The following is a 12,587-nucleotide window of genomic DNA, read 5'->3' on the forward strand; positions in this document are numbered from 1 at the left end:
TTCCAGCCGTACTATACTGGCTTCCCCCACCTCATGGCTTCACCAACACATTTCAAGAAGGACCACTTCTTGTAACTTTTAGCTTTCTCTGGTCCCTGTCTCAGAATATGAGGCTATGAAAGTAGTCATTCAGCTTGTGTTTGTTACACGTTGCCAAATTTCTTCTATTTGCTAATAAGTAGTGTGTGCCATACTGAGACAAAGTTTGGCTCATCAGTATAAACAGACTTGAAGATGAAGCTCCCAGATTTAATGTGATGACTATATGACATTTCCCCATACTTAACTATATAAGTGCACAGGTATGGTTACCTTTGAACTCATTTATCATCATAATTAACCGGTTCCTGTCTTGAAGACAAAGTTCCAGATGATGTGAAAGAGTTTTGAATTTAAAAATTTACATTCTCAGTACACAGATTTTCCTCCCTTTTTCAGATGATTCCTAGTTATTTTCTCTGACATCTTTTGCACTGGGATCTGTTGAACTCCTTTTTAATTCTAGCCTCTTAAATAAAGGCATTTTCCCTCAGCTACTTTATTCAGTTTCTCACTATTTCCTGCCTCACTCCTGCTCATGGGAATTCCTGAGCTGTCCCTAAATGTTTTGCAGCTGACTGGTGTCTGCTGAAGCACTTTGATTGGTATTTCAGTAGTATTAAAAAAATCCTCCTTTGCTCTGAACATGTGTGGACCATTTGGGACTGTACACTGTACTTTGCTCGCTTCACTGCAGAATGGTTGCTACTGGCCTTACTCAGAAGTGCAGACCTTAAATTGAACTGCAAATACAGGAGGTAACAAAAGGTTGTGTTGGAGTTGAATCTATTCAAACATATTTGGGTATACATTAATTAGACTTGAGTCATACTTATTTGTTGAACATTCTCAACTCTGGAATCGTAGGTCTTGAGGCTATTAAAATTTTCAGAACAGTCTCCATTATTACACTCTTTAAGGTGAGTTAGTCACTAGTTCGCATGGATTATAATAATAGCCGAGATTTCTGCATAGCACTTGTGCCAGCTAATTTAGTCATATGAACCATTTCCTTTCCATGTGTGTTCCACGGAAATATAGAACATTGAACATTTCATGGCACACTTGCAGTTTCAGTGAATAGCTGTCGGTTTTTCTGAGCTTTCACTGGAATTTTAATTAACTGTGACTGATCTAGCAAGCAATTAATTCAGCATTCATTACTTATTAGGTTGATCATTACTTAAATCTAGTTTTTAAAATTGCTCAATTTTTTATTGGGAATCATCCCATGAGAATGCTAACCCTAGCAGCAAGGATTCTCAGACTTTCAGATAGCAGTTTCCCCTGTAATCCGAACATGGGGTAGTGATTTGTCAGCTTTCTCCTCTAGAAGCAGACAAACATCTCTCTTGTTTAAAAATACCGAGCATTCTCACAAAAATGACAGCAACTGCTAATAGGGAGGTAGATGATGCTATGAAAAGTATGCAGAAAGAGTTATTTTTAAAAGGGAAAACTGTACTATTTGCTTTTTTTTCTTTTTGATTACTCTCCTCACTGTGTGCTGTGTAGTCCATCTGTTGCATGACAGTTCATGACAGTCTGGGGAGCTGATGCTAACTACAGAACATTTTGTTGTTGAACTAATTTAACAGTCTTGAAAGCCAATCTTTGATACTTAATCTCCCTTTTATTTCTCTCATTTCTTCACTCTACCCAGTTTAACTTACTCTAGACTGCCTGGAACCAAAGCAACCTGAGCTATTCAAAACAAGATTGCCACTTTAAGGGTCTGATCAAAATAGGAATGCAACCTAGGACTCCCCATGAATCAAGCATCCATGCTTAGCTAAGCAAACCTGACAGACAACTTTCTCATGTAAAACATACATTACAATACAACCTCAAATACTCAATGCAAGTAGGGAATGTTTGGTATTTACAGATTAATGCCTAAACTGTACTGTCCTGACTCCAATTTGTTTGTAAATACCAGGTAAACTGGCATAAAAAAGTCAATCCAGGAAGATAACTAATAATAGAAACATCTGTATTTCTTACAACATTCAAAAGACACAACTTTCTGTCTATTGCCTCAAGAGTCAATTTAGATGTGAATTCCATCAACTTCCTGAGACACTTCACCTCAGGCAATCAGTTTTATGGTTCCACTGAAGACTCAGTATTACAGATCTCAAAAATCTTACCTTTTGATAGTGGGCTCTCAAAATCGTTTCTCCAAGCAGGTAGAAGGCTGGACCTTTGTCAGCTCATTGTAATGACTTTAAACTGGTTTCTCTCTTCTTCAGCATGAGCACTTCTTCCCTGAAGTACAATAGGGTTAATTAGTAGCCAGTTCCTAAATAAAAGTACAATTCAGGGTAAGTTTGTGTGTAAATGTACAAAATTGTAAAAGCTGCAAAAGAAAAACAACAACAAGCAAAAACATAACAGAAAAATCACCTTAAAATGAACAGATTTGCTATATGCCATAACTTGCGGTTGCCCTTTTTTCATGAGGGAACTCTGGCAGGTTGGCTACAGTTCCCTTCCCATCATTCTTACAATAGTAGGTACTCAGGTCAAGGTTATCATTTAATACAGATTATTTTTCATTGGGCTAGTGATAACTTCTGAGAGGATATGAAATTTCAAGAGCCTTGTTTCACCTGCAATCATGATTTCATTTCCTCCCTGTCGCCTCCTTCCTACTTTTCTTAAATCCTGCAGAAATCCCCACCACTAAGCTAGAAGTGTAGTCCGTTAGCAAGAGCACACACACGTAGCACTAGTGCAGTTGTTTGCCAATATGTGCTACAGCTTCTGTCATAAGGTGAATTACCAAAACCACAAGTACTGTACCACCAGCGTGGCTCTTAAGCTAAAACAATCTTCTTAGTGCACTGTGAATAGACTTGATACCACAAGTTCTGGAGTTATATTTTAGAATAAAAAGGAGGAACAGAAAAAAAAGAATAATAATAAAAAAAAAATCTAACTAGGCGAGCATGCACTGCTTATTTTGAAGAAGGGTCTTTATGTGATTTTAATGAAGCATACACTACACAATTTATCACAAGTAATGTAATACTCTGAGTTTTTACCATATATTTTACAATGGTAAATTTTACATGATTATCCAAAAGACTTGCAAGCCTCTTCTCAACTTAATTTGCATCTCATGTAAGTAAAACTCTTAAGCTAAAACAATAGCTGTTTCAGAAAGAATTTCATAATCTTCCACATAATGAAGCATCTTATTTAAAATTGGTAGGCTGACAGAAAACATGCTAAATGCATGAACTACTCAGCTGTCCTATTGAAGTGATCCACAGTTACCATACTCACAGGGCAGTGCTATGGAAACATGAAAGTTTCAATCATTCTGTGGCAACTGCACATTCCTGTTGTGCAAAAATAAAACTGAGGCACAAGTGAAGGAAATGAATTGCTCAAAATCAATGAGTCAGCAGGACTGGAGCATGTGGAATATGAATTTCTGAAATCCATTTTTGCTACAGCCCTTCATCGTTCAGCTCCTGCTAATAAGGTGTATGCCATTTCAGTCACACTCCTGTCACTGTAGCTTGATGAAACAAAGGCCATTGCTTTGTTCCCAATTGCTGTGTCATGTTTCTTAATTGTTTGAGCAGACAACCTTTATTTCAGATGCAGTCCTTCATTTTCTGAATACCCTATTGTATATTGCTTTCCTTATCTTACTGAAAGTATTATTGGAAAAGTGCTTATGTTATATACTTTCAGTTAATCAGTAATTCATATGACTCCTTGATCATTTGGATTTTTTTATTCCATATCTGAATCTTTATTCTGTGTTGTCTGACATAGTAGTTACCACCTGAGAGCCTGACTTTGCAATGTTGTGCAAGTTACAACCTTTGCACTTCATCTGGATTTCCTAAATGGAATTCTCACACTTTAAACCTTATACATATATATTTTAATACTATAAAAAAAAAAGCCAATTCACATACTCACTCCATCTTCCATCAGTGCCCACCATAAAGTTCAATTAACCTTTTGAGTATATCTCAGGCTCTTGCATCTCATTTCATTTTCTCTCAGGCTCCACATGGGGATTTTTCCTCCTCTGACATTACATCCAATTTTCTATTAATATTTTCCTTGATTTTTTTCCCTTCTTTGACTTTTTTGTTTTTTAATTTTCATAAAGTTTTATTATTTCCACTTAATTTTCTAGTTTTGATTGCTGTCCTCAGAGGAGATAATTTATCCATTCCTGAATACCCACCTTTCAGTCACTTCCCCAGCTGTCACACCTAACTTCCTGTGATCACAACCACCCTCTTCTCCAAGCACCATGTCACTTAAACCACCTTTATATTAAAAAAACTCACAAGAGTCATCACAGTAAATAAAAATAATTACACCCTATTCACAATCTGAAACGAATCTCTCTTGAATAAACCTTTCTGAAGCTTAAAAGAGGGTGCTGTTATAAACTAACATAAACTATGTAGTTCTGATTAGAAAGTGTTAATTTGGCTAGGAAAATAAAAATCAGACAAATTGTTAAACTCTTACTCTCTTCAGGTAATTAAGGACAATACTCAACACTGAAACAAGTTTTTAGGTGCCTAAATTCCTTACTGAATCTTTGCTTGAGTAATTTTCTGGATAAAAAGGATTTAAGAGCATATACTGAGCAGTTGTGCATTAAACCCACTGTAAATACCTAAACCAGAAAACAAAACTCATCCCATAGCTAAATTTGCAAACTACATGTTTTATTGACATCTTTATTCATTCAGCCCACACTTGGAAAAACATTTTTCAGTTCGACTTAATAAATGGGATTTGGAGGCAGTGAGTTTATAAGAACACATTTACTGTTGCTAGCAACAAGTTCTGAAGCTGGCCATCATCTACTGCAAAAATAGAGGTGGTCTGAACCCCTGATTGAGCCTTCAGAATTTGTGTTCTTCTCAGTATTTATCCTGTTACTAAAAGGGATCACAAATGTGGACTGATTGTATGGCTGAATTCAGCTGAGGCATAAACAAGTCCAGTTCCACCTGAAATAAGTGGGAGAAAATGTATACCTAATCTGCTATGTCCTATGTTGCAAATGGATATCATTCACAAAGAATAATTATAAAACAATGAAGAAATATACAGTGGTAGGTACATTTGCACTACCTTAGCTGAGCTAGCATTACCAGAGATAGTAATCCCATTTTATTTGAGATTCTATTTTAGTAAGTTCTGTAGAAGCTTACATTAATGACAGTTCCTACTACGAAGTTTATGACATTAAAGACTGCTTTTTTTATTAAGGTGAGACCAGAAGGGGATATTTTTCTCCTTTCTCCCGTAACCTAAAGAAGTTAACTTGAAGTTAATGATCTGTAACAATTCAGTTACCAAAAGTGTTACAAGGTTAGTTAAATTTTGTCAGTCTTACCATGCTCAGAATCCTGTCTGAAGGTATGGCAGGTGATTCAGCAAGTGTTATCATTATAAACACTGCTACAGTATGTACCCAGGAGCTTATTTTTTTAATTAAAAAAAAAATAAAAAGGAAAATCGTTGTTTTATGTTGAGCTATGCCATAAAGAAACAGACTTTGTAAAAAACTGTGACAGAAGGACCTTCCTGGAAAGGTCACTGAATATGGCGAAAAATGTTTCCATAAATTATTCCAATTCAGACAAAATATGACACGGAAAGAAACTTGGGAGACTCTAAAATCCTGAAAACTCATGAAAAGATATTTCCTTACATCATAAAAATACTTTTTATTCCAAATCCAACTGGCTGGCTTCTTGGGATACTGTCAAAAGCTGGAGATACGGGGCTTTTTTAAAGTTTGAAGGGGCATTAAAGGAAGAATTCTTTATCTATTTAAGTAGCCTGCATTCAACGGACAGTGGCAGATGTCCCTGGGCAAAGCGGTATGACCTGGGCTCAGCTGAAAGGAGCCGTGCGAAAGCTTCACTGTGGAAGTCCTGGGTTTACAAAGCATGAGCTAAAGGAAGCTGTCCTACGACCAGCTCTGCCCGGCTCGGCAGGGCTGTGGACTACATATGCACATCTACACACCTGGTGATGAGCAGTACTGCAGGGAGAACGAGGGCAGAGGCGGATCCCCCGCGTTCGTCGAGGCGCCAGGTCCAGTGTTACCACAGGGAGAAGCACCCGCCGCCTCACCTGCGAGTGCCCGGCCTCACCACACCGCGCCGCGCTCACCCCGCCACCGCCACACCGAGCGCGCATCTTCGCTCACAAACGGACACTCGGAGCCTCAGTGTAACGCCGGCTGCAGCAGCCCTGTTGCTCCCTCACAGAGGAGCACCTCAGCCTCATAGAGTACCTCAGCCTCACAGAGGAGCACCTCAGCCTCAGAGTACCTCAGCCTCACAGAGGAGTACCTCAGCCTCACAGAGGAGTACCTCAGCCTCACAGAGGAGTACCTCAGCCTCACAACGGCCGTGCGTCTCCCCCCGCCCTTCAGCCTTCCGTCAGTTCTGTCGAACACCCGGCTCATGCCGATCCCTGCAGCTGCCCTGCCGCTTTCTCTCATACGTTTTCTTCCCACACACACACTCCTCTTCCCTCTCACACCTTTCCCTTCCCTCTCCTCCCGGAGCCGCCGCCCACCCCGCACGGACACCGGCGCCCACTGCCGCAGGCGGCGCGGGGGATACCGAGGCAACTGCCGCGTAGGGGGCGCTACAGCACCCCCGGGCAAGTCAGTGCGCGAGCTCTTTCCCGCCTAGCCGGTGAGGCGCGCTCCCGCCGCTTCTCGCGAGCTGTAGCCTCACTCCCGCGAGAGGTCGCTGTGCGCCTGCGCGCTGCCGGGCCGGGCCAGGCCGGGCCGCAGCCGTGGAAGCGGCCGCCGGGCCCGGGACAAGTCGCCGAGATGAGCGGCACGCTGGCAAAGATCGCGGAGATCGAGGCTGAGGTAACGCCCCGGCCTTATCCCCGGTCGGGGGTGGGCCGGGCACGAAGGACCGGTGGTGCTCCGGGAGCGGGGGAGGCGGTGCCCGCTCCGTGAGGGATGACAGGGCCCTGCCGGCACCGGGGGATGGGAGGCGCGGCCCGGTAGAGCCTCTCCCAGTGTCGAGTCCTCGGTTCCGTGCTCTTGCAGATGGCCCGGACGCAGAAGAACAAGGCCACGGCTCACCACCTGGGGCTGCTGAAGGCCCGCTTGGCCAAGCTGCGCCGGGAGCTCATCACCCCCAAGGGAGGCGGCGGCAGCGGCCCCGGGGAAGGTGCGTTCTGCGGGAAGGCCTCCGGCCGCCTCGGCGGCCTCCACTGAAGTGGCAGCTCCTTACTGCCGGAGTGGAGAGTGTGAGTGTGTGTGTGTGTGTGTGTGTGTGTGTGTGTGTGTGTGTGTGTGCGCGCGTGTAAGTGTAACGGGGGTGGCTCTTGTCCGCTTAAATCGATTGTCTGCAGAATAAACTGGAGCAGCTTTCTCTCCCCTCTGGTCCTTCCTGGTACAGGAGCTTGGTCGTGCTTTGTAGCCTTTTCTGGGGTTTTGGGGTGGGGCCCTTGTTGAAGCATGAATGAAAGGGCTTCTGCATTTTGTCTGATGAATTTGCAGAAGTCTGAGGGGGTTTTACATAAGATGCATCTTGCAGTAGCTGCCTGGTTTTATATATAAGGGTGTAAATTGTCGAAGCTGTAGTGCTTAAAGTGCCACTTACACTGAGGTCAGGTGTAGCCCACTGGGAAGCCTTGCAGTATGTACTTTCTGGACAGGTACGTGCCATGGAGTGTTATACAGGCAAAGTTGTGCAAGGCAATATAGATTGTGAACTGTCTGTTTCACTTTGTCATCCTCCTTGAAGGGAAGCTTACTGGCTTTCACTCAGGCAATATTGAAAGTAATAGCAGGACTGCTTTCCAGAACCTGAGAAGTTAGAAAATGGGGATCTTTAAATGAATATATTTGTTCCTTATTTGCAGGTTTTGATGTTGCAAAGACAGGTGATGCCCGAATTGGGTTTGTGGGTTTTCCATCAGTGGGGAAATCTACTCTTCTAAGTAATCTGGCTGGTGTATACTCTGAAGTGGCCGCATATGAATTCACTACGCTAACTACCGTGCCTGGAGTCATTAGATACAAAGGAGCAAAGATACAGGTGAGATCTTCTTTTTATCTGTGGGGATAAGATGGTGTGTATATTAGATGCAGTGGTGTTATGGCTGAATGGTCCAGCCTGACATCAGCAGGTTACAAGTGACATTTAGAAGAGCTTGAGAGTACATTGGAAATGTTTTCATGAGGAAAACTGATTTTACCCTGCTTCTCATTTTCTCTGGGGAGTTCTCATATCCTCTATGAGATGATCTGTTCCATTGTACCAACAGGGTGCGTGGAGTAATGCAATATATAGGAAACAGTTTTGCCATGTTCTATTCGAATTTGCAGTAGCTGGTTTAGAAGGAAGGTAAAAGTAGGCTTTCTTTTCTCCATGAAGAAAAGTATTTTTCTCACAAGTTACTTTCCTCCTTCTGAACAAATAGCTACTTGACCTCCCAGGAATTATTGAAGGTGCCAAGGATGGTAAAGGCAGAGGGCGGCAAGTCATTGCAGGTGAGTATGAGAGCTGCAGGCATCATTCTGTCTCTTATTCAGCTAGAACACTTCATGAGAATGAAAAGTTGAATCACCATTTCTGATGTCTTTCAAAAGCTTGAATTTTATGCTGGAATTGAGCAGTCTACTGTGAAGCAGTAGTGTCATTTTTGTTTTGTGCTGTGTTCAGTTCTGGCTTTATGCATTTGCTGAGTTCTTGCTCTGCACTGACACTGCAGTGAAAGTATGTTACCAATTTTGAAGGCAGATGTAATCGCATATTAAACAAGGCTGGTGTCTTAATTTCTTTACCTAGCTTATTGTCATCACTCTGGGGTCTGAACGTAGACAGGATGGAAGATTTTTCCAGCCTCTGTGATTCTTATAACCTGTAAGGATCTACATGTCAGTGATGCTTGGTCAGCAGTACAAACTTCAGTCTCATAGTGCAATTTAAAAACGTACTATGAACGAGCCTTCAGGGCTTTAATGTTGTCATCTAATATATGTCACTAAGCCATATTTTGTGTTGCCTCAGATTGCATGTGTTACATTTATTGACAGATTACTTTCTTTTTGTGATTCTCAGTTGCTCGAACCTGTAACCTCATTCTGATTGTTCTGGATGTGCTAAAACCCCTTGGTCACAAGAAAATCATTGAAAATGAACTGGAGGGATTTGGAATTCGTCTTAATAGTAAGCCTCCCAATATTGGCTTTAAAAAAAAGGATAAAGGAGGCATTAACCTTACAGCCACAGTAAGTTGAAAGTTTTCTTTAACCTAAGTAACAATAATAGAACTGCTTGAAGAAAGAGGCATTTGCAGTTAATGGTGTCCCTGGGACCATTCCCGCTGCAGTCAGTTAACTTGTCCTGGAGGCTATCCATACCTATCCCAGGAGCCCGACCACCTCCTCCGCCCCAAATCAGAGGCGTGGTTGCTTTCCAACAATTACAGGTTCTGAGGTCCAAAGGAGTTTACAAAACCTGCCTTTCACTTGGTGGCTACAGCATTGCTCTGCAGAGGATTGCTTGGAGCTCTGGCCTTTCAGCCTGGACTGCTCCTTATTTCATATTTACCACCAAATATTTAAAAGCATAGAAATCCAGAGGTAGATACCAAAATTAAGAACTCATACCTGGGATCTAAGCACTTAACATTAGCTGGGCACTGAACTGGTAGATGCATGGGTTTGTACTGCAACTGGTGGCAGGTTGACAGGAAACATTGCTTTTGAAATGTTTGATGGCAGGTGTCAGTGGGTGCTAATGTAAATAAAGCTGTTAGGATTTAAACCTTTTTTTTGGTCCCCTCTTCTGAGGCTAACTATAGTCAAATCATGGTCAAATTCAGGAACATACAGTGCTATTGTTTCTAGTAATCTACCTGCAGTGATTGCTAGGTGATAGCATTATTCATTGTAAATGTTGAATTGACTGTGAACTCAATTCCTTAACACTGTGTCTACATTCAGTGTCCTCAGAGTGAGCTGGATACTGAAACAGTGAAGAGCATCTTAGCAGAGTACAAAATTCACAATGCTGATGTCACACTGCGCAGCGACGCCACTGCTGACGACCTCATTGATGTTGTTGAAGGAAACAGGTACTGTTGGGCTCCTGGCTTTGTTTCTAACCTGCAGTTTCTATTGCAAAGAGTTGTTTCTCATGTCTGCTTCCCGTAGAACCTAAGTTAGCCATGTGGTATCAGCACAGGGAGAGGGGAGATCTTTCTGACGAAGGTAGCTGATGCTGCTAGGCTGCAGTGACAGTGTTTTCTTTCTCTTTGCAGGGTTTACATCCCGTGCATTTACGTCCTAAATAAAATTGACCAAATTTCCATTGAGGAACTAGATATTATTTACAAAGTACCCCACTGTGTACCAATATCTGCTCATCATCGCTGGAACTTCGATGATCTGCTGGAGAAAATTTGGGACTACTTAAAGCTAGTACGAATGTGAGTCCCAGTTACTGTCTTCTGTGGATTTCAGTGTAAGGCTGAGACTGAAGGATGTCTCAAGAATGGATGAATGATTGTTTTATAAGGGTTTTCTACTAGCTTAGAGCTTCAGCTTTCAAATGATGATTTCTTCTGTCACTGAAGTATGTTCACTCTGTAAATCGGAAATTATATGTGTAGTGTGATGGACAGTTCCTTAAAGTCACAAGTGCTGTGTTTTGAACTCGTAGGGGAATTAAACAAGCACCTTGTGGAACCAAGGCCAAAGTACATCTTAAAAAATTCCTGAAAACATGGAATTCTAGTCAAACTTAGTGCAAAGTTGTGACTTACAGGGGTGGTCTCTTCAGGCTGTCGTGCATTCAGCTCTTACCAGAACTGAATTTAGTTCTTCATCTAGCATTTTGGGTATTTTTACTGTAAACTATTCCAGGTTTACCTCATACTTCTCATGCATTTATTTGGATAAATTTATGACTGAAGCTGTTAATAGTCCTGCTACATGAATCTGCCTTCTTGTGACAATATAACATCTATTGTAAAAAGGGATTTAGAATGTTTAGGTATCGGGGCTGCAGCTTTGTCAGGTTTTTTCCCAATATATGTTGAACTTTTCCTGAAAAACCATAAATCAGGAGTTGGAGTTACAATAGTGTAGGTGTTTTTTCCGTCAACTCTTCCAGTTTCATCATTGTTTAAGCTCACTAGTGATAAACCTTTGCAGTTACAAGGGAGAACCTGCTGCTGACATTGGTTACTCAGATGCAATTTCAGCTTAGCAACACCAAACACTTTACAGAGTATCTATTGTCACCACTGAAACAGTGGAACTTGGCACAAGGATGACAGTGCCAGTGATCTATGAGGTTTCATGATGGGTTGAAAGAGAAGAGGAGGTTTTGGTATTGACTGACTGTTCCATCTGCATTACAGCTACACCAAACCTAAAGGGCAGCTCCCAGACTACACCTCTCCTGTGGTACTACCTTACTGCAAGACCACAGTGGAGGATTTTTGCATGAAGATCCACAAAAATCTCATCAAAGACTTTAAATAGTAAGTAGTATTGTAGAAAAATAATAGAGAATAGAAAATAATTTACCTCCTGGTCTGTTCTTTTGTTCTCTTGTAAACTAAAAGGGGAGAAGGGTTATCAGATTGTTTTTAATGTGATGGAACTGATCTGCCTGTGACAAGTTACTGTATTTGATGTTCCTATGCTCTTTCCTGGATAAATTTCCTCTGTGGGGAAGAGATATTTGAAGGCAGCATTCCAGGCCATTGTCCTGTATGCACAAGTATTTTGGATGACTTCATGGTTTGTTTTGATCTGCTGGTACTCTGGTTCACACAGCCCACTCATCCAGGTACTTGCAGGAGAATTAAAATAGCTCGTAAGCATTGCTGTCTGTATTAGCTTTGTGACAGAAATAGCTGCTGTTCCAGCGTTGGCATGTTACACTTCTAAGCCTTTTAAACTTGAGTTTTCTTCTCCTTTCAGTGCACTGGTCTGGGGTTCATCTGTTAAACACAACCCTCAGAAGGTTGGTAAAGACCATACTCTGGAAGATGAAGATGTTATTCAGATCGTGAAGAAATAAAGTCATTCTCACAAAGTTCGCTGCTGGGCCTGAAATTTGTCTTTAGTTGTAAGTGGCAAAGAACAGGCTTATTCTATGAAAACCTTTAACAAATGGGTATTGGGTTTTCAGTATTGTTTTTTATTTTATTGCATGGTAAGCCGGTATTTCTGGCCAAGTCATGCTGCAGTGTCCTGTTCTGGCAGAACTCACAGATGAGAAACTTGCATTAAATGACTTTCACAAGGCAAAATGGTACAGGGAAGCGCTGATGCCTGGGATGATTTTCTGCTGCATGTACACATCTGTCCAAATTGCAGAGAAGTTCACATGCCAGGAATTATTTTGTTCTAAATTAGAACAAAACATAAAAAGCAGAGGTTGAAGAACTGCATCTTACAAACAGTACTAAACGACATAGAGCTGTCTCTCATGTTACTACACCTATGATAAAAGTACAGTGCTTGAATGGGCGATAAATCACTAAAGCTTACA

At 41.7% G+C, this 12,587-nt stretch overlaps 2 protein-coding genes across 2 annotated transcripts in view; both read left to right on the top strand.

Moving 5' to 3' along the window:
- Positions 1-7,879, top strand: part of LIMK2 (LIM domain kinase 2) — an 82,362-nt gene extending 74,483 nt beyond the window's left edge. The window contains exon 17 of the transcript XR_009745676.1: positions 7,864-7,879. The gene's annotated coding sequence lies outside the window, so the exon portion shown is untranslated. The remainder of the gene's footprint in view (positions 1-7,863) is intronic.
- Positions 6,834-12,128, top strand: DRG1 (developmentally regulated GTP binding protein 1). The gene is made up of 9 exons (XM_061465888.1): positions 6,834-6,928; positions 7,115-7,238; positions 7,936-8,111; positions 8,497-8,566; positions 9,138-9,307; positions 10,025-10,155; positions 10,342-10,509; positions 11,446-11,568; positions 12,014-12,128. Exons 1-9 carry the CDS (start codon positions 6,887-6,889, stop codon positions 12,111-12,113), a joined length of 1,104 nt encoding a protein of 367 aa, XP_061321872.1. The 5' UTR covers positions 6,834-6,886; the 3' UTR covers positions 12,114-12,128.
- The last annotated feature ends 459 nt before the right edge of the window (positions 12,129-12,587 follow it).

The sequence above is a fragment of the Pezoporus flaviventris genome, unplaced genomic scaffold (genome assembly GCF_033815535.1).
Source record: "Pezoporus flaviventris isolate CSIRO_AGI_PZ_B2104156 unplaced genomic scaffold, CSIRO_AGI_Pfla_v1 ptg000041l, whole genome shotgun sequence".
Taxonomy (NCBI): domain Eukaryota; kingdom Metazoa; phylum Chordata; class Aves; order Psittaciformes; family Psittacidae; genus Pezoporus; species Pezoporus flaviventris.